General features: G+C 43.4%; 2 protein-coding genes and 2 long non-coding RNA genes across 4 annotated transcripts; 2 read left to right on the top strand and 2 right to left on the bottom strand.

Moving 5' to 3' along the window:
• Nucleotides 1-226: 226 nt before the first annotated feature.
• On the bottom strand, nt 227-7312 carry LOC130690772 (NFX1-type zinc finger-containing protein 1-like). Its single transcript, XM_057513666.1, has 15 exons — nt 7289-7312; nt 6502-7254; nt 6231-6414; nt 5688-6153; nt 5273-5613; nt 4652-5200; nt 4504-4587; nt 3704-4434; nt 3347-3649; nt 3018-3284; nt 2325-2956; nt 2021-2259; nt 1673-1962; nt 1384-1604; nt 227-1316 (listed from the first exon to the last, which is right to left on the bottom strand). The coding sequence occupies exons 1-15, from the start codon at nt 7310-7312 to the stop codon at nt 227-229; spliced, it is 6174 nt and encodes a 2057-aa protein (XP_057369649.1).
• Nucleotides 7313-7328: 16 nt separating this feature from the next.
• LOC130690777 (uncharacterized) lies at nt 7329-17811 on the bottom strand. Its single transcript, XR_009001090.2, has 3 exons — nt 17146-17811; nt 15908-16123; nt 7329-7740 (listed from the first exon to the last, which is right to left on the bottom strand). It is a non-coding gene; the product is annotated as an uncharacterized LOC130690777 (long non-coding RNA).
• Nucleotides 16464-17263, top strand: LOC130690776 (uncharacterized). The gene is made up of 3 exons (XR_009001089.2): nt 16464-16600; nt 16792-16925; nt 17010-17263. It is a non-coding gene; the product is annotated as an uncharacterized LOC130690776 (long non-coding RNA).
• A 1152-nt stretch (nt 17812-18963) lies between the features above and the next one.
• On the top strand, nt 18964-20045 carry LOC130690773 (uncharacterized). The gene is made up of 6 exons (XM_057513667.1): nt 18964-19272; nt 19339-19363; nt 19456-19503; nt 19557-19651; nt 19741-19824; nt 19891-20045. Exons 1-6 carry the CDS (start codon nt 18964-18966, stop codon nt 20035-20037), a joined length of 708 nt encoding a protein of 235 aa, XP_057369650.1. The 3' UTR covers nt 20038-20045.
• The last annotated feature ends 49 nt before the right edge of the window (nt 20046-20094 follow it).

The following is a 20094-nucleotide window of genomic DNA, read 5'->3' on the forward strand; positions in this document are numbered from 1 at the left end:
CCGAAGTTCAAATCGATTAGTTTTAAGATAACGAAGAAAAAATAATTTGGTAGTTTCAACAACCAAAGTGTTTTGTAAAAAAAAAAAAGCAGTTGCTATCCCCCATTACTTGCGTTCTAAATTTAAACCCATGCTTAGAACATGCAATTGTTTCCAAATTAAGAAGTTTAAACGAAAAGAAAAAAGGGATAAAAAAAGGGAGGCAAATAAGAAAATGAATTCATGCTTACGATGGATAAGCGGGGCGAGTGGCATTATCCATCTCCGCAGCAAAACTATTACCGTCGCGCAATCGGTGACCCCGTCCTCCTATAACAGCGTTACATTCGTTGCATCTGCTTTCCTCCATAGCTCCTCCACACTCTCCGATGGCATAAATATGGCCGTTGGGACATTTAAACCAATGTCCTTGTGACATTCCCATCGCCGAAACAATTTCTCTGCGCTCCTTGTCGCTAATTCCAAGACCAGTTTTCAGTTTGGCTCCCAATTTTTCCAAAGCAGACTCTATCTCAATTTTTCCGCCATCTTCCAGCACTCGAACGTTGTTCATTAGAAATTTTTGTATGACTTGGTTTTCGGATGATGTTACCCCAACAGTTGGAAAGAGTGTAGAGCTTTTCAGAACAAAATAAGCTTGAACATATTCCAATCGCTCCAATTCACGTTCGACAGTTCGATGTTCTTCTACGGAAATCCGGGATCTCTCAAACAGAGAAAGTAGCAATTTCTGAATGAGAGCGTGCAATTCATCACGTAATTCCGGGGCCATGTATATCGACTGGGTTGTCGTTGGCGCAGGAGTAGACACTAATGGTCTACGGGAGTCGTGCGGGTTATTAACCTTCACAACCATTTTTGCCATCATTTCCAGCACTCTCTCGATAACACTCAGATTGACTTCGATTCGAAAACGTATGTCGGACCCAATCGACGGCTTGACTTTCTTTCCGTTGCCTTTCATCTTTGGTCTTAACTGTGCCCAAATATCCCAGAAACTTTCATAAACAAACATGACGATCGGACTGTTAAGCGGCTGGCACTTTTTGAGAAGACTTCGGCAATTCTCCATTAGGGCGGCAGCCCTTTCGAAGAACAAATGGGGGTTGCCTTTCAACAGCACAATTTTCTTTTTCGCTTTTGATATATCATCGAAGGTGCTTTTGATGATATTGCCATAGCGCATGCAGATTCGAATGGTCGTTTTACAACGCGGACAGCGCTTTGGCTGGATTTGACCGTCACCGTCGGTTGCCATCCAATGATCCATTCCTTCTACTTCGATGCAATGTTGGCAGTCTGGCAAGAAAATAAATCTAAATGGAATACAAGCAATCAATATGCAATCGGCTTGGAACACATCGGTACTGAGATATAATTTACCTTGCATCGTCGTTTTCTTCATTACCAAGTAAAATGAAATCTGTCAGTTGATCTTTATCGCAAACGCGGCACAGCCGAGGACAAATTTCACCGCATAATCCTATGCAGGAATGACCGCACGGCAACGTCTTATTGCAAGGTTCATCACATCTAGTGCGATCACACTGCTCCCCACATTTCTTTCCACACGTTTGATGCTGACACTTCCATTCGCATGGCTCCTACAATTAAGGGTAATGTTGCAAAAACATCCATCATAGAACCGAGAAAAAAAGAACACCATGAATACCTGACATGCGCTACAAGGTTCGCTATACGTATGTCGACATCTGCTATGCGAGCATGAATATTCACATATCTTTCTACACGGTGGGCAAGTAAGACTGCAGTTGACGTCACAGATGTGTCCGCAGACGAGAGAACGGCCGCACTTGTCATCATACGCGCGATGAACTCTTCCATTGAAACATCCGCCACAAGTGCCCTTACAGCGATGCATCCAACCAAGCGTGGCATTACACGGTTTCGAGCAGGTTCTCAGATGCGACTGCATTTGGATTTCGGTCGGGATTCCGTCAACTAAAAGCAACAAATCGAATGCTGAATAAGCACGTAGAAGCAACACAACGGAGTTTACCTGCATGAAAGCTTTTGCAATCCAAAGTGACGTAGTGACCGCATATATTCAATCGCGAGGTTGTTACCGGTTCGTTGCAGTCGGCTTGATTGCACGGTTCGCAACATTTTTTCTTGCATGCATGACCGCAAGGCAACGTCAAATTACACATTTCTTTGCAAAGAAGCCGAGTTGGTACAGTGGAACATTCTAATTGCGCTTTATGTCCGCATTCCGGGATAACCTTTGTCATCATTTTCCTGTGCGATTTATTTACAAAAGAACATTACTTGAGTTTGAAACCTTAATGCTACATTCAACTTACGGGCAAAATATATCTTCGTCGTTGCGATAACACTCGGTAAAAATTGAATGCCCACACGGCAAAGTTCGTTTCCATTTCTCGTTGCAAGGGGCACAGTCCTCAAAGCACTTCTTGCCGCACTTACGATTCATTTTGCAGCCTTGTTTCGTCTTCCCGCATTGTTTCTTACATTGGTATTCCTGGTGGTCTGGATCCTTACGAGTGTGGCATCTCAAGGTGCAACTATGACCACATTCGAGCCGTACGTTGCAAGGGAGGGGACAAACCGCTTGATACGGGTCTTTCCCGCAATGAAGGGCCACACGATGCCCACACACAGGTAACGGACATTCTTCTTTTAGGATACGACATCTAACCATCATAGGATCCACATAACACTCCACAACCGCCGAATGACCGCATTTAAGCTGCATTACCATTCTGACCGAACAGCATCCGCACGGTTCAAAGCAGCGCTTCTTGCATGGGTGGCCATCCATACACAATGTTTTTTCACACGGCTTCTTACATTTATAGCCATCAGTCGATTTGCTGCATTCAATTTCAATTGCGTGTTCACACTCTGTCAGAGTTTTCATGACTCTTACGTTGCAATTGACGTTTCCTAAAGGCTCGCTACATTCTACTTCCCCCTGAAATTCGAAAGGAACACATGTGACAACCAAAAAACAATACCATAAACAGATGTTTCACCTCGTGGCCGCATGGAAAAGTTTTCGTCATTTTGACGTGACATTTGCCGCAATCTTCGAAGCACATCTTCGTACATGGGTGATGATCAGAACATTGACGTTGACAAGGCTCTTGACACTTCACGTTTTCATGGGAGCTCCTTTTGTGGCAAGAAAGAGGGCATATATGGCCACAATCGAGAGTCATTCCACAAGGTTCGGGACATACAGCTTCGGAAACAGACGCTCCACACAATAAATCAACTCCATGGCCACAAGCTGGTAGAATCTACAAACGTTTCCATTATTGCAGAATAGATGATCTATCAACAATCGATTAATACAACTTACCTTCCAAACAGGTGTCTGGCAAAATTCTTTGGCTGGGTCTTTATGGCACAATACGATTTGTTCATGTGTGCAGGGAAGTTTTTTTGTCAGTCGCACCACACAAGGATTGCAATCTGCGAAACATTTCTTTGGGCATGGATGTCCGACAGGGCAAAAACGGGTGCAGTTTTCTTTGCACTTGAACTGGGTGTGACCCCGATTATTAACATGACAAATCCTGGGACAAACATGTCCACAGCCCATAGTTACAGCACAATTCTCCATGCATCCACCTGCTGGTGGAAAATCTGCCACTTTACGCGCCTAAAAAAAAAAATTTAGCAATACAAATTTAGACGGAATCAGTGTGTAACTTACTTTTGTTATAACGTCGTGAATGCCGCATTGCATATCGAAGTCCGGTCCTAGTTGCCCATCTGTTTCAAGCATTTTGCTAATACCATTCCACAATTTGCTCTTCCCTTGCAAATTTTGCATATTGCCAATCATATAGAATCCCTGTTTAGCCCTTGACAGTGCCACACAAATTCGATTCTCGATGCGAATAAATCCTATGTTTTCATCCTCATTGCTCCTCACAAGAGAAAGGATGATGATGTCATTCTCTTCACCTTGGAAGTTATCCACTACAGAAATGCGAACAGACTGAGCAGCTGGTTGTTCTCGGCGTATCTTGAAAAAATGAAGAAGTTGGCCGGAATACGGAGTGAGGATTGTAATTTGCTTGGGCGCATATCCCTGCATAATGCGATGTCGAGCCAGAGCCAGGGAAAGCTGCGCTTCATACGTATTCAAATGACTTTTGCCTTCATGATCTCCTATTTCTTGCTCGGAATGTGTCAGGAAAAAAATATTTGACGCCAAGCCTCGTATAGCGGGATAATTCAAAACTGAAGAATGATTTTCCAACGTCGGGTAAATAGCAGGGACAATTAAACGAGCTATTTCGGGACGCATACGATGTTGAACGCCCAAAATGCAAGGCTCCATCCCATTCTTGATCAGCCTTTCAAACAGCGAAACGTCTAGAAAGAAATCTTTGGCTAGACGATGGACCGTGACCGGCGGTCTCAGTTGCTGATGGTCTCCTGTGAATTGTGGAAAAATAAGTCCGTGATGAATACACAATGCAACCTGACTCAATATACGCGTTTTACCAATGAGAACTAATTGCTGACAAGACGATGACAATGCGCAAACTACATGGGCTTCCAAAACTTCCGCTGCTTCTTCGACAACAACTGGAGAGAAAAATAAGATCATGCGGGGATGTGAATGGATTGATACACGAATAAGCCGTTTAACCTATTTTTGGTTTGAGATGGTTTAGGAGAGCCCTCTGTTTAGCTGCTCCTGTTGTAGTCAATCCTACAATATTTGCGTTTTGGCAGATCTCAGCCGATTCCAGAGTTCGAACGTCTTTTAATCGTGTTGCATGTTTCACATAGCTGTCTTCAAGTTTGGTAATTCGCTTGTCTTGAATGTCCAGAGCTTTGACTTTCCAGGAACTGTACATCATCCAACGAATATGCAACGGGATTCGCATTATATCGTTCGTGTACCACTCATCGAGTTGCTTCTCTTTTAGCGTAGAAACCGTCTGAAGCACCTGGCGCAGAAGTAAAATTCTGTTCTGCAATTCTCGAATATGAAATTCATACCAAGCTACATCTTCTCCTTCCGCAGTTTCCAAAGATTTTCTGTACTCCTTAATCAATGTTTCGTCTTCACTGAACTTGTAGCTGAACTTCACAAACACTTTTTTAAGGGCATCATCTTCTGGCTCAGAATGTCTATGGACTGCCTGCGCTTTTACAGACGCCAAGTGGTCGTCGTCTTCTACTTTACGATTAGCTAGAAGGAGAACAATCGGGAAAAGTTAGAGATTTTGCATTCGTACTTTACGAATTATTATAATTGGTTTACTTTGGATTTCTTCAATGAGTTCCTTATCCCACTGATCGTCTGCTGTTTCGTTTTCCTCCGTTGGTGAAACTACAGGCAAATTCTTTGTAGCATGATGCTTTTCAGAACTATTTTTACTAAAACAGTTGAAAAGCTGTTGAAGGTCTTCGTTCCTGTAAATTCCGAGCCAACATCCCAAAGCGGTCCAATCTCTGTTGCCGGATCTCTCCATTGAATGCTTTAAAGCCTCGAATGCCCTATGCAGAGATTTTGGAATGATTTTCATGTACAGCAGTGAATCTTCGTGAATCAGTCCACGTGAATGCATCACCATCATAACACCGCGGAGGACATCTCGTTCCCTGTCAAGCAATACCATTATTAGATCAATATATCTTACATATCTCTTTCTTCTAACTGAAGACAAACGAGGTACTTGTCAATCTCGCGTAGTTGGTCATTTATTTCGAAAATCCGTTTTCTTGTATCCCCATGTGGATATCGCCCTGGCTGTTTCTTCCAGGCCATTAACGAAAAAGACTCAAGGGCCGCAGATTTGCTTTGACTACCAATGCGCACTATCTTGTGAGTAAATTTGGATATGCCCTCTAAAAACTGGTCTAGAGCATGGTTGGTGTAGCAAATAACCAAAATAGGCGATGATAGTGGACATTGTCCGTTATTCCAGTGCTGTTTGTTTTTTAGTAAAGTTTGGACGATTCTCAGACCTAAATACGTCTTCCCAGTTCCTGGTGGTCCCTGAATCACAGAAATTTTTTGCGTCAACGCTGCGTACAATGCAGTACACTGACTAGGATCCAGTCCCAGCTCATTCGCATTAGGACGCAAGCTTGGTTCGAGAATGGGAACTTCTTGCGCACGGAGTTTGCCTGCTTGCTCATCTGAAAATCGTAAAAACAATAAATAAAATGGTAAACGGCATTGTTTTGAAATAGGGAAATGAATTTTTTCGATTTACTAGAGGAACCATCATCATCATCATCACTAATCTCGGCCACTTGTGAATTGCCTCCTTTACCATCACAGATAACGCACGAGGTTGCCGGTCGTGAGCACGCACGTAGCCACGCAAATACGCACACACGACATGCGCACCCACCACGGCGTACGCATGAACTCACACACCTCAAATCATAGAGAGCCTGTAACGACACCATTAAGTTTAATCGACACCAATATTCAAATTAAACAGACAAATATCTTTTTTATTATTTTGAAGTTATTCTTACATTCTTTGCATTGAGGTAATCAGGGACTACTGGTGAAGTATTTCGGCCGAGTATGTAGTCTTCCAACGGAAAATTAGTAGGACTGATCCGTTGTAAAGCTGTTAGGATGCTTCGGTATGATTCGAAGAACACTGTTGATTCCGCCATGACAAACTTCTGCTTTTTGAGAGCTGCCGATAAAGTACCGCCTTCAAATTTGACTTTTATTTTGCCTTCTTCCAAAAGTTTCGGGTTCCGGTCCAAAACCGTGAACAAGTGGAATGACTTAAAATTATCTGAGGACAGACAAAGGAGCGATCCGTAAAGAAATCGTTTGCTGTTCTCCCAGACGATTCTCCTTAATCCGGCGTTAGAGAATTGAATCGTATAACATTCTTCGTGCATATGGTATTCCAGAATTCGAACTTCATAGTAAAGACGAATGTTGTCCGGATTTCGTATCCGTGAATATTTCTTATCCGTCTGGCTTTTGTACGCCAGTAATCCAACGCGTAATGGATTAAAGAAATCCTCGCGTAATAGGCGGAATTGAATGTCCAGATAGGTCGCAATGTTTGGATACTTGCCCTTGACAATATTCGGACGGAGAAAAGGTTCAAAATCCATGCAGACATCCTCCCAATTGGGCATTACATTCAGCGTCCGGAAATCATTGGGCGGGTCCTGTAGAATCAATTCTTCCAGATACTTTTCCCTGCGAGTGCGACGTTCGTCTTTGTTCACTACAACAGGGATGTGTTGACTCCATGCCGTCTACGTAAAACAATCACATTAAGCAAAATAATGCGAGCGAAGTATCTCCATTTTTCATGCAGAATCCTCCAAGGGCGACTATAATAATTTCCAAATAGTCGACATTGCTCAAATTTTCTTGAAGTTGGAGAGCTAAATCATTTTCGGGATCGCCGAGACAACGTATCACTTCCGATGGTTGTGCATTGTCCCTTGCCAACTTCATGATGTATTCAAAATCCAAAGTTCGATGACTGCCTTGCTTTTGATGTGGCATTGAGTTTGGTACATGAAATCCTCGCCCTCGATATCCTTTTTGGTATTGGTAGACTGTAGGAGATGCCCTTCTCCATGATTCAGTTATTGGCGATTCGCTATTTTTGGGGATTGCACCCAGCGATAAGCGGCCACTGCCCACTTGTTTACGAAGTGTAGTCTCTCCTCGAGGTGCTCGATATGCCATTGCACCACGCCCTCCTCCTCTCGACTGATTTTCCATTTTCTAACCTGGATGAAAATGAAATTAACATATCAATAAATATACCAAGAACTGTTAGTGTAGGGTAAATAGTGTAAAATTTGTATACACAAAGATAAAAGAACGGCGTACATACTAACAAAATATATCACCGCCGACAACTGACCCTTCTCTTTTAACTACGTTCTGCAGAACTAAGTGTTGCTTAACAATGTGCGGACAACAACTTGATAAAGTTAATTTTCAGAAAACCCTACGGATATCATTCAATAACGACAGGCTTCAATGCACTCCTTTTACCTTCGGATGCACGTAGAAGATGAAAATGTAAACGTTCATCAACAAAACAATATGAACAAATCAATTATCCTCAGGAACATAGAGGCAGATGAATATCCGAATGAAATTTTGTAAGGTACTGTACAACCAAAAACTACAATTGATAGCGTCTTCCTGAAACTGTTTGACACCCGATGCCACCTTTTATAACAATAAAAAAAAAATCACACGTCCATGAAACGATCTTAGCCTTGAGCACTACCTGGTAACTTGAAAAGGTTAAGAAAGGACTGCAAAAACCACACTCGTATAACAAACGCGAGAGAGACGAAATCTAACTGCACACTGTAATAACAGATGGACGATGCCCCAACGCCATGTTATCCCTAAAGGTTTTACGTTGAAACCTTACTTTTTTCTACTACGAATTGTTTGAAGAACAAAACAAAGCCAAGTACTGTTACGGATGTAGCCGACGCGGGACCCAAAAACCAGGACAGCGAGACAGGTAGCCGCGTAGACGTTAGGACAGATGGGTAATTCCAAAGCTCAGGCAAGACGAAGTATATTTGTCAGGGCAACACTTTCACAAGTTCAACACAATTACACACACAAGTACGCGAAGGGAAGCCAGCGGTAGCGCAAAGCTCCTTCTTTCAACCACACAGTAGACGGCGAGGTTCCAGACTGCCCTCCGTGACTGGGAGCAGACGACCCGTCGCCTACTTACCGGTTGGCCATCTATTGAGGGGGTATTTGACAGGACACTGTTATGAGATATGAAACTGTAACATTCGGCCCTTCCTGACTCGAAGTTACACACGAACAATACAAATAAAACACAGAGGGTTTTCTGGAACTTCGAAATGTCCCTCACAGAAAAGAAGACAAACGACGAACAAAAAAAAAAGAAACACTATCGACTACTCGAGAAGAGAAAAGAGAAAAAAAAAGGTACGAGAAAATGAAAAAAAAAAAAATAATAATAAATTCTCCCTAAGGCTCACGGCTCTTCACACGCACCCAAATGACGGCGATTTACCAAAGCAAAAAACAATTAACAAATAACACCCGCATCAAAAAGAAGAATGAGAAGAAAAATGAGAAAACAAACGACGACTTATCAAAACAAAAGAAAACAAAACATCAAATGACATCATCCCTCCCCCCCCCAAAAAAAAGAAAAAAACACCGTACAAAACCAATAACTCTCCCAAAAAACAAGATAGAGAAGGAAGAGCGTGTACGTGTTATGTTTGGTAGTCGTTCATCCATGCAGGTCTTTTTGTCCGTCTCCCAGCTCTTGTAGTTGTTGTTGGCACGTTTCCTTGTGGAGGCTCTTCCGACTCGGACGAAGATGAGTCGCTCGAAGAAGGCGAAGATGAAGATGAAGATGAGGACTCGTTGATTGCCACATCTTCCGAAGCGTCCCACTCCACATCCGACCGACCATGGAAGCGACGAATCTGGCAGACGTGGACGTTAAAACGCCTGTACGATGACTTCTTCCGTTGCGCGGGCAGATCTTCGACTAGGTAGGTTGTTTGTGACAGCTTCCGCACCACCTGGAACGGCCCCACAAATTTAGGAAGAAATTTCTTGGTGGAATTTTTCTTTCTTGGCTTCCGTCGAACTAGGACAAGGTCACCTTGAAGAAACTCGGGTTCCGGCCTCCGAACTCGATCCGTTCTTTCCTTACTTTTTCTTTGTTTTTCCACGATGCGCAAACGAGCTGACGACCTCCATTCCGAAACGCGTGACAAAAAAGTGGCATGTGGTTCTTCTTCGTTCTTTGGCCATGGAAAAAGATTTTCTATGGCTAGGACAGGTGGACGACCATTCACTAGTTCAAACGGCGTTACCTCGGTTGTGGCTTGGCGGGCAGTATTGATAGCATACGTTGCGGCTGCTAAATGTAAGTCCCAATCCGTATGTTCGGGATTGACAAAGGCGCACAATGCAAGTGTTAGCGTACGATTGACTCTTTCCACTAATCCATTAGTCTCCGGATGCTCTGCAGTGGCCAAAATGTGTTTAATATGCCAGCGCGTCACCCATTCGGAAAACATCTGGGACGTGAAGGCTGATCCCTGGTCGCTAACAATACGTTGCGGTGTACCGTGGCGAAAGATAATGTTCGTCTCGAGGAACGACGTAACAAATTTTGTCGACGTGTCAGGTACAGCAGCCACCTCGACCCACTTCGACAAATAGTCTATCGAAACAATTATGTGACGATTACCAGCAGCAGTAACCTTAAACGGGCCCAAGTGATCGATTCCGATAAGCTGGAACGGAGAAGACGGTGGTTCGATGGGCTGTAGTCGACCAACCACCTGACCAATTGCGTGTTTGTGTGTTTGGCAAAAAGAACAAGATTGTACAAAAATTTTTACGCTCCTACCCAGCCGTGGCCACCAAAATCGACTTTTAATTTTAAAAAGAGTTCTCTCCACACCCTGATGTCCAGATGAAGGAGAATCATGACATGCTTCCAAGATTTTTCTACGAAGGATAGAGGGAATAACGAGTAGCAACTTTCTACCAGAGTGTTTGTTTTTTTTATACAGAATTTTACTACGGATGACAAAAACTTGGGACATTTTACAGGGCGTAAGGGTTTCTAACGCTACAAATATTTTCCGTAGCTGGCCGTCTTGTTGTTGCAAGAGGGCGAGCTCTTTTGAGGCATAACCCACTTCGGGTTCTTTTACGGTGACTGCTAGACAACCATCTGGCCGGGAATCAATGCCGTAAGCAGGGTTCCTGGACAGTGTGTCCGCAACAACATTATCAGTACCTTTCACATGCTCAATCGTGAAGGTAAACTCTTGTAAATCAAGCACCCATCTAGCGAATTTCCCCTTTAAGTCCCTTTTCCCCATCATCCACTTGACGGCTGAACTGTCCGTCTTAACAAAAAAATGTCTCCCATAAACATACGTGCGCAACTTTTTGAGCGCCCACACCACCGCCAAGCATTCCAACTCATTGGCGTGATATCGTGTTTCGGTGTCCGACAGCCTTCTACTGATGAAAGTCACAGGTCGATGTCCTTCACCAGTATCTTGCGTCAACACTGCTCCAAGACCAGTTTGACTCGCGTCAGTCTGAATAGTAACTTCTAGAGCGTCATCGAAATGAGCCAGAACAGGAGCAGTCGTAAGACGCGCTACAATACTGCTCTTTGCGCCTTCGTGACGTTCCGTCCATCGCCAAACAGCATTCTTTTTGAGGAGAGCGTGCAAAGGGTGAGCCAATGACGCAAAATCAGGGACAAAACGCCGATAGTACGACGCAAGTCCAAGAAAACCTCGTAGTGATTTTAAATTCGTAACAGGCATGGAAGTCAAAGCGCGCACTTTCTCGCCTTCCGGATGAATGCCTTCCGCATCAATTACGTGTCCCAGATGGGATACCTTGGTTGCGCCGAAAACGCATTTGTCAATGTTTAGTGTCAAATTTGCTCGCTCTAGAGCTGTTAACACCAACTCCAGGCGTGTCAAATGCTCGTCAAAAGATCGACCAAAAACCAAGATATCATCTAAGTAAACTAGGCACATATGCCACTTCAACCCAGCCAAAACTCTATCCATTAAACGTTGAAACGTCGCCGGAGCATTGCTCAACCCGAACGGTAGACGTGTAAACTGGTAAAGGCCGTCTGGAGTGACAAACGCTGTCTTCTCCCGGTCTTCCAACGCCACAGGCACCTGCCAATATCCGCTGGCCAAATCCAAGCAAGAAAAAAATTGCGCACCTGCTAACCTGTCCAAAACATCGTCGATGCGAGGTAACGGATAAACATCACGTTTCGTTACCGCATTTAGACGTCTAAAATCAATACAAAAACGATAGTCACCAGATTTTGCTTTACGAACTAAAACGACGGGTGAACTCCACGGGCTAAAAGATTCTTCGACAACACCGTCCTCTAACATCTCTTCAACCTTTTCCGCAATAATCTGACGCTCGAACGCTGATACCCTATATGGTGCAGATTTCACCGGACAAGCATTCCCCGTGTCAATATGATGTTCAACTTCAGTGGTTTGCCCAATTTCCCTTTTTGACTTCGGAAAGCATTTTCGTCGACGTTCAAGCATACCCATAAGTTTTCCACGTTGACCAGAGTCTAGTCCCTCCCCAATATTAACCTGAGTGATGAATTTGGCTTCATCACCTATTGGAAGAACGGTGGTACAAATTTCAGAATCCCCGTCTGTCAAAGTAGACAACACGGCGTCATCGTTCAGTTCAACAGTACAAAAGAAATGCCGTCGCCTTAGTTTCAACTCCGCAGGGGAATAATTCACAAGGGGTATCTCCGTTAGTCCTCCATTTACCGTCACGACACTGGCTGGTATCACCCACTCCTTTCCCGGCTTCGAACAACAATTAAACTTGACGAAAGCCGTACCAGATACATCTGACGACAATCTTCCCTTCACAAAGACCAGCGAGTTTGGGGGAACCACCTGGTGTCCATCTGCCTTAACTGGCATCCATCCACGTCGTTTCGAAGGCGATTCCTCCGCAAAAGACTCGATCAGACCGTCGCTTACGTCAAAATCTTCTTCATTACTCCCTTCTTCTTCCAAAAATATTCCCTCCCTGCTGCTTTCCTCGTTAATTATATGCACCTCTTCCGCCCATCGCACTCTCTTTTTCTCCTTCGTCAAAACTTCCTCTACCCCCTTTCCTTCGCCGTCTTCGATTTCCTTGTTTCCCTTCTTTAAATTTCCCTCAATTAACCCTATTTCCTCCCCCCTTACACCTTTCCCCGTTACGTTACTCTCCCCCCTTACTAGATCTAACTCCCTACTTTCCTGCGCCACTACACCCTTATTTTTCTCCTCGACTAACCCTTCCCCGACTAATTCAATTCTCCCTCCCCTTACTACAATGTTAGTTTTACTATTTACAATCCAGTCAACACCCAAGATTAACGCAAATGGAGCGGTCCTTAGTACGGTGACGGACTTGAGTTTGACAAAATTGTGCTTCCACTTAACGTTCAACGGTAGGGCTCCCTCAACACGCACAAGCTTATTGTCGACGCCTCTCAATTTAGTTTTCGTGGAATTCCGATGAAGGTCCATAAATTTCCGTACGACGCTTAGCCGTACCGCACTAACGCTAGCCCCCGAGTCGACGAGTGCCGTAACTTCCCCAACTTTTTCTACCCAGACCTTGATAAGAGGCAAGGCTGGGCGACTTTCAGTGACAAAAAATCCCTTCAAGGGTGCCATTGCCCTCGACGCACTACGCCGTCGTTTTTTGCCGGACAATCTCTAGCAATATGGCCATGCCGATTGCACGAATAACACAATCTTTGCGCTGGTCCCCTTGGGGTAAACCTTCCACCACCCATCCGCGGAGCACTAGGTCCGGGACTAACGTTGAGTCGTGACAGCGACGATGAAATTTGGTTGACCAAGCGGTCTCCCAGACTTTGAAAGAGTGTGTTCAAATCAGGTGTTGTTGGCCCAGGGACAGTTGACTGCGGAGCTGTTAAAACAGGGGGCGTTGGTTGTAATAGCGGCGCATTTGTGGTGGTTGGCACACTGGGGACTGGAGGCGTTAACCCAAGTTGCTCTAAGTCTCTGAGTCGCGTCAAAAAGGCCATAAAGTCTACCGGTAAAGGAGAAGTTAAGGCTGCGACGTGAATAGGGTTCGCGAGACCTCTCAGCAACATCTTGATAACGTCAGCCTCCGGTAACGGGACGGGACAACGAAGGCACAATCGTCGCTTGTCCAACGCATATTCAAGGCAAGATTCCCCTAGTTTTTGTACCCTAGACTCTACGAGCGAACTCCACTCCAAAAACGAAAGCGCTCGAGCAAAGTTGGTCACTAGTGCGGCTGACCAAATAGCCCAGGTAGCGTGATGGTGTCCCGTTTGCGCGTGCCATTGGGAGGCAGTGCCCTCGAGACGTGTCACAGCAACCAAAAGTCGATTCTCCTCTGTCCAACCCTCTAACCCACCAACGCGTTCCACATGGTCAATAAACCCTTGCGCATCTTCGCCAACAGCACCCGAGAAGCGTGGTATAGAACTGACAGCAATCGTCGACGGACGGACTGTCTGGGCAGCTGGCAAAGCGGCAGCAAGTGCTTGGAGAGCTTCGTTGTTCTGTTGTTGTTGCACGTTAATAATTTCGACGAGTTGAGCAACCTGATTTTGCCTCGCCGCGCCGTCAGCTGCTGCTACTTCAGCAAACCTATTTAATGCCACGATCAGCTCGTTATTGTCTGCCATGTTTATCGGTGTTGGCTCTGCTCCCGTGAGAACAAATTCGGACTTCTGACACCTCGTTTTCGTTGTAGGTGGACGCGGTACTGGGCGGACGATACGAGCCCTTGCGGACGAATTACGAGCAGATTCTCTCGGGGTCCGAAGATAGTATTCGGGTTCGAAACCGTAAAAGGGGTCTGTAATGTCGGTATCCGAATCCGACATGCAGAACCACCGAAAGCGAGAAAAAAAAAGAAAAAGGGAAGGGTCTAAATGCCACGAAAATTAAAGTAAAAAAAAAACGACTCTAAACTCCAAGAGAAAGAAAAACAAAAACAAAACAAGTGCCAACCAAGAGCACTTATTCAACGGGTCTCACTTCAAGACCAAAAGATCGTCCCAAAAAAAAAAAAAAAGAAGAGATGTTGAGCGCAAAAGATTGCGATCAAAACTCAGCAGAACCAAAAAACAAAAAGAAAAGGTCGAAACAAAAGTACCCTCTGTACACAAGAGGGACACACACCCAAAAACGATACCGTCCAGAACGAGCAACAGCCCGTAAGCAGAAAAAAAACTTCACGGCACGACTTTGTATCAAGGTTCTTTTCTCGCCTTAAAAAAAAAGAACGAGCAACAAAAGAACCACTCAAAAGGTATTGCAATCCCGCTGATATGGTCGCTCAAAAAGGAAAAAGAGAGCGAGAGAAAAAAAAAATATCTCTCTCGACCAAAACGCGTGGGCCGTCCCAAAAAGAAAAAAAAAAAAAAAAAAGACGGAACGCGCAACACAAAGCGGGGCGGGCTAAAAGCACGCCGCAAAAAAAAAAGATTCAATTTCTACTACACACCGTACAACAAAAATCATGCGTTGGGATTGTTTATTTAATAGCCTGTGGCTATAGGTAACAAGGGTTGAAATACTTACCTGTCCCGTTCCTCCACTTTTCAACAAAGACGTCGCGGCGGGATGGGATCCACTCCCCTTCGGCGCCGGTAAGGACAATCCACAATGGCGGCGACCACGTCTGCGAGAATTTCCTTCAAGCGTGGGCGGCACGCGGGTCCGATATGGGCGACTTCGTTAAAGTCGTTCGATGGCCTACTAATATCCCACTTCTGACACCAATTGTTACGGATGTAGCCGACGCGGGACCCAAAAACCAGGACAGCGAGACAGGTAGCCGCGTAGACGTTAGGACAGATGGGTAATTCCAAAGCTCAGGCAAGACGAAGTATATTTGTCAGGGCAACACTTTCACAAGTTCAACACAATTACACACACAAGTACGCGAAGGGAAGCCAGCGGTAGCGCAAAGCTCCTTCTTTCAACCACACAGTAGACGGCGAGGTTCCAGACTGCCCTCCGTGACTGGGAGCAGACGACCCGTCGCCTACTTACCGGTTGGCCATCTATTGAGGGGGTATTTGACAGGACACTGTTATGAGATATGAAACTGTAACAGTACGTCTTTATCATGAATTTGTTAGCAATATCCCTTCTACAAATTCCAGCTAATGTTAACGTACGAACAAAAGACTTATAAGTAAAAGTTTAACTGGCTGAATCGTGAACACGACATGAAAAAGTTCGAACACGTGCTATGGCAGAATGTTCTAGCTTCGCAGAATCACGATTATTTGCAAATTCAGTAACAATTAATGCCATTTGGGAATATTACCTTAATGGACTGAAGAATTCGACTTGTGTGATGGATTCAAGTAAACGATCGACAACATATGCTGAAATACACCGATAAGGGTAACTGCTCAATTTTCCAACAACTTATCACCTTCAGCCATCGCTTCCAACTAAACGTTTGGACGATATACACTAACAATCGTCAATGCTGCAACGTTTGAGAAACCCCTGGGGTTCTCTTTCCATTTGTGATGACCTTGTAAGAAAATAAAAGTCGTTAGCAAAAGAAAATGAAAACAAAAAAAAAAAAGAGAAGCAGATTTGTCATTTCAGATATGGGCTCTGATACATTGTCTCGGGTAATGAAACGCGTTAAATTACAGCCTTGTCCATATTAAATAACTCAGCTCAGATATTCAATATGCACATGGTTAGAAACTAGCTAACATCAAGAAACACTGTAAAACGTTCACAATGAAACTAGCATATTTATAATGGAAAAAGAGAAAATGTTTTGTGATCGTGATAATAGTGGTGGGCTTTGCGACGCCATTTTGTTGCAGGCAAATGGAGTCGTTCCGATTTTGTTACCCAGAACTAAAACGACTGCTGAATAACCGTGTTAGGTCACGTTACCAGATAAATTGTGCCGGTCAGATGAATTTGAAGACTCGTTTGTACAATGCTGAAGAAATATAAATTAGTCTGGACGAAAACTAGGACAACAATTATGGTAACTATTTCGTTGTTAGGAATGTAACCTTCTTGTAAATCAGGCGTAAGTTACACGGCCATGTTGATTACTGTTTGGAAAGATAAGGATGTCGTAAAGCTGCACTTCGCAGAACGACGGCGGGTGAAATCTTCATTAGGGTCATTACAAATAAACTGAATTTTATAAAACCATTTCTTTCTCTTTTGCAGATGTTGATATTCTAAATGCAAAATTCGTAAGTTGGACGTAAATGCTATACGAAGATGCTCGTGATAGAAGTATAAAAACGTAGACTACCCTCCATACAACACTATCTTGGTGTACTTTGTCACAGTTTTCAGAGGTTTGTCTCAAAATTATAAAGCACCATATGTGCCATAAATTTATTGTCGAAACAGTCTCGATTAAAATCTCTTTCCAAGAATAGCCACCAGAGAGGTCGTCATAAATTTTGGAACAACAAAATCTAGAAGCGAACGGTACGTTGACTTTTGGACCCACCAATAACACGAGCTGCAGCAGCCAACAAACGCGAGAGGGTCAATACGCCTTTTTTTCCTTACCGTCTCGTCTTGTGTCAGTCTTCCAAGGGTTTCCGTTCCGCAAACTTGACTTCATCCACGAGTCTGGACTTTCTTCTTTATCGTTCGCCAGAGTTCGTCAATCGTCTTCGTATTCCAAATCAAGACATCGAGGATGCAAGACACCAATTGTTGCCCTGTTAAAATACCATCCATCTCGGACCGATTACAACTTCTATTTGAAAACCCTTTACATATCCAAGAACTCATCTTCAAAGAAAAATGTCAACCTCTTCGGCAAGCGATTGATTTGAAGTACACACTTGATCTACCTGTGCAAAACAACGTTATCCAAAATCAGTACAAAATAGTGAGAATAGAAAGGTTACTCTCCTTGTATCGGTCTGGAGAACTTCATCTTCGTGTGATCAGCACCAGGATTAGACCGATGGTTTTCGCAGTGCCACTTGATGATACCAGAGATTTCTCGCTTATGAGTAGGGATGCCTATGCAACATTATTGCAAGATTGGGAAAGTGCCCCTCCAGTAGTGATTGAAGTATTTAATTCGCCGTTCACGTTCGATCATGGATCGAGGTACTGCATTCTGGTCTACGACCTGATTGTTCGTGGCTGGGAACTAGTTGGGTGCCTTTCACCACTTATTTCAGATAAAATGGACACACGTCATGTTCCTGATCCGGCGATTCGCCTGATGGAGTATTTTAGGAAAACTTGGCTGTAACTTAGTTTTGTTTTCAATTTACGTAAACACACAACCAATAATGATTTTCACCTATTAGCTTTGTTCAAAGCAGAATTTAACCAACGTAACAAAGTTCACCACGACGAGAAAACCACTGGAAGGAAACGTCGGCAGAAGAAACTATACAACCTTAAGTGGCCAACTGCCCGTCCAATTCCCAGTCCTTTTAGAATGTCATCCAGCCCGAGAAAACAGATGTTAAACAAGATTTTATCTTTGTTATATTGTTGTACTTGGAACTCTTTGTCAGAAATGTATGGAATCAAATACAGCAATCACATGGCACTTGTAAAGAATTTCAAGTTTAACTTTGAAATACGAAACTACCTGTTTTATTGTTTGTTCTCCTATTCCAAACATCAATGCGAACGGGTATAGCGCGTTAAGCCACAGACAAGAGGAAAAAAGGCCAAACCCCTCTATTCATTTTTTGTTTTGTTTTTGTTTAAATTTTCTTTGGTCCTCGTTGGGCCAGTCAGTGCGGCGTCAGGTCACTCGCATTCTGGTGGCCAATGAAGCAGGGCTGTGGCGACATAATGAGTACCCCATTTTCTGACAAACTAGCGCCTTCTGACATTATCCACAACAATTATCCACTTTATTTTGGAAATTGCCACCTGTGGGGAGTACTTTTGCAATTTTCATGCAAGCATAAGAAAGAGTTGATAAGTGCAACTATTAGTGAAATTTCGTTTACGTAAACGTCATTGCTCTGTAAGTAATGCTACTAAAATTCGTTTACTAACCGAATATCTTGCAAGGGTAAATTACCTTATATCTATAAAACATTACAGTTATAAATGCCGAATAAGAACAAAGTGAATACATACGCATATAAGAAAATTAGAAAATCATAGAACACTTTATTTTTATGCCGAAACGCGTAAGCCGGTGCAGCTGTTCAGGAAATTCGACTAGAGTTCAACTTTCTTCAACAACTTCTAAGAAAAGCTGAAACCCTCCGTTTTTTTTTGGTGACTCCCACATAAATACGTCAAATTGTGTTTCTTTTAACGGCTCTAAGAAAAACACGACACTTTATATTTGTATCCTTTTTTTACCGTTAGTTCTCTTCTAACATGTGAAACAGGAGAATGACATTTCCCCCTCCGTTGATCCCAATCCACGGATACAATCACATCCACCATGATGTCGTAAATCCATTCATGAGTAATAGACAATCGGAGTCGCAGGTTGGCACTTCTTACGATCGACAACCTTACAACGTCCAGGAAATCACATTAATCGGTGTACGCGATCAACAGTACGACAAACAGTCCTCTGCACAGAACGAGGACTTTGCAAAACAAATTGAACCGGAGTTTAATCCGTTACAAAGATCGACCCAAGAAGACGCTGAATTTTCTCCCACCTTACTCTGCCATCACTTCCATCTGCCGCAAGTATGAACCGTCTTTCCATTTTAATCATAATTGTTCAACATGTTTTCTGTACTAACGTATTGCTAGGACAACGGTTATCAGGAAAAGAGAGGTTTGAAGGTTCCAAAAATTGTGGCCGATGTTGATTGTTATTGGTACAGAAGGAATCTTAATAACGTTGCCACTATTGGTTGTCTTAACAAGGAAATACAAAGACTGCGGAGAAGTTAAAAAGCGTCGAAGACATTCGAGGTAATTTCAAGAAAGATGTCTTGCTGAACTTACTGAATTTACAAGCTTGCTAGATGTACAAGTTGCTGCTACTCAGTCCAATGCTGTAGAATGGAAGAAACAAAAGGAAAACCCTCGGCAATTCTTCCAATGTAAAACTTGCGTCAAGGTAAAAACTGGCTAAGATTTAATTTAAACTCTATTTAATTAAAAATCATCTTTTGTTTTCGATTCGACAATTTAAAAATGGAAACCTAGAAATACACGACGAAAAAGGGTCTGCAACGGCACGTAGAAAGTAAACACGACAAAAATCAAACGGATTGCCAATTCACAAATACGGTAAAAATCAAAACTATTTTGCGATGCGGAATTTGACGTAAATTCCCGCTACATTTAACTGTTTAGATGACACCTCGCCCCAATGTTCAAAGAAAACAAATCGACAATGATCATCATGATCGATATTTAGAAAATGGACTGGTTGTGTTACCTCATCAGACTTCCCTTTTTTTGCTTCAGGATTACCCGTTTCCTCCAGTAAAAATTCAGTAAGCGTTTAAATACACAGTGCTATAAATAAACTCGTTGGAACCCTTTTCTGGTTGGCTA

Source organism: Daphnia carinata, unplaced genomic scaffold (assembly GCF_022539665.2).
Source record: "Daphnia carinata strain CSIRO-1 unplaced genomic scaffold, CSIRO_AGI_Dcar_HiC_V3 NW_026452999.1, whole genome shotgun sequence".
Taxonomy (NCBI): domain Eukaryota; kingdom Metazoa; phylum Arthropoda; class Branchiopoda; order Diplostraca; family Daphniidae; genus Daphnia; species Daphnia carinata.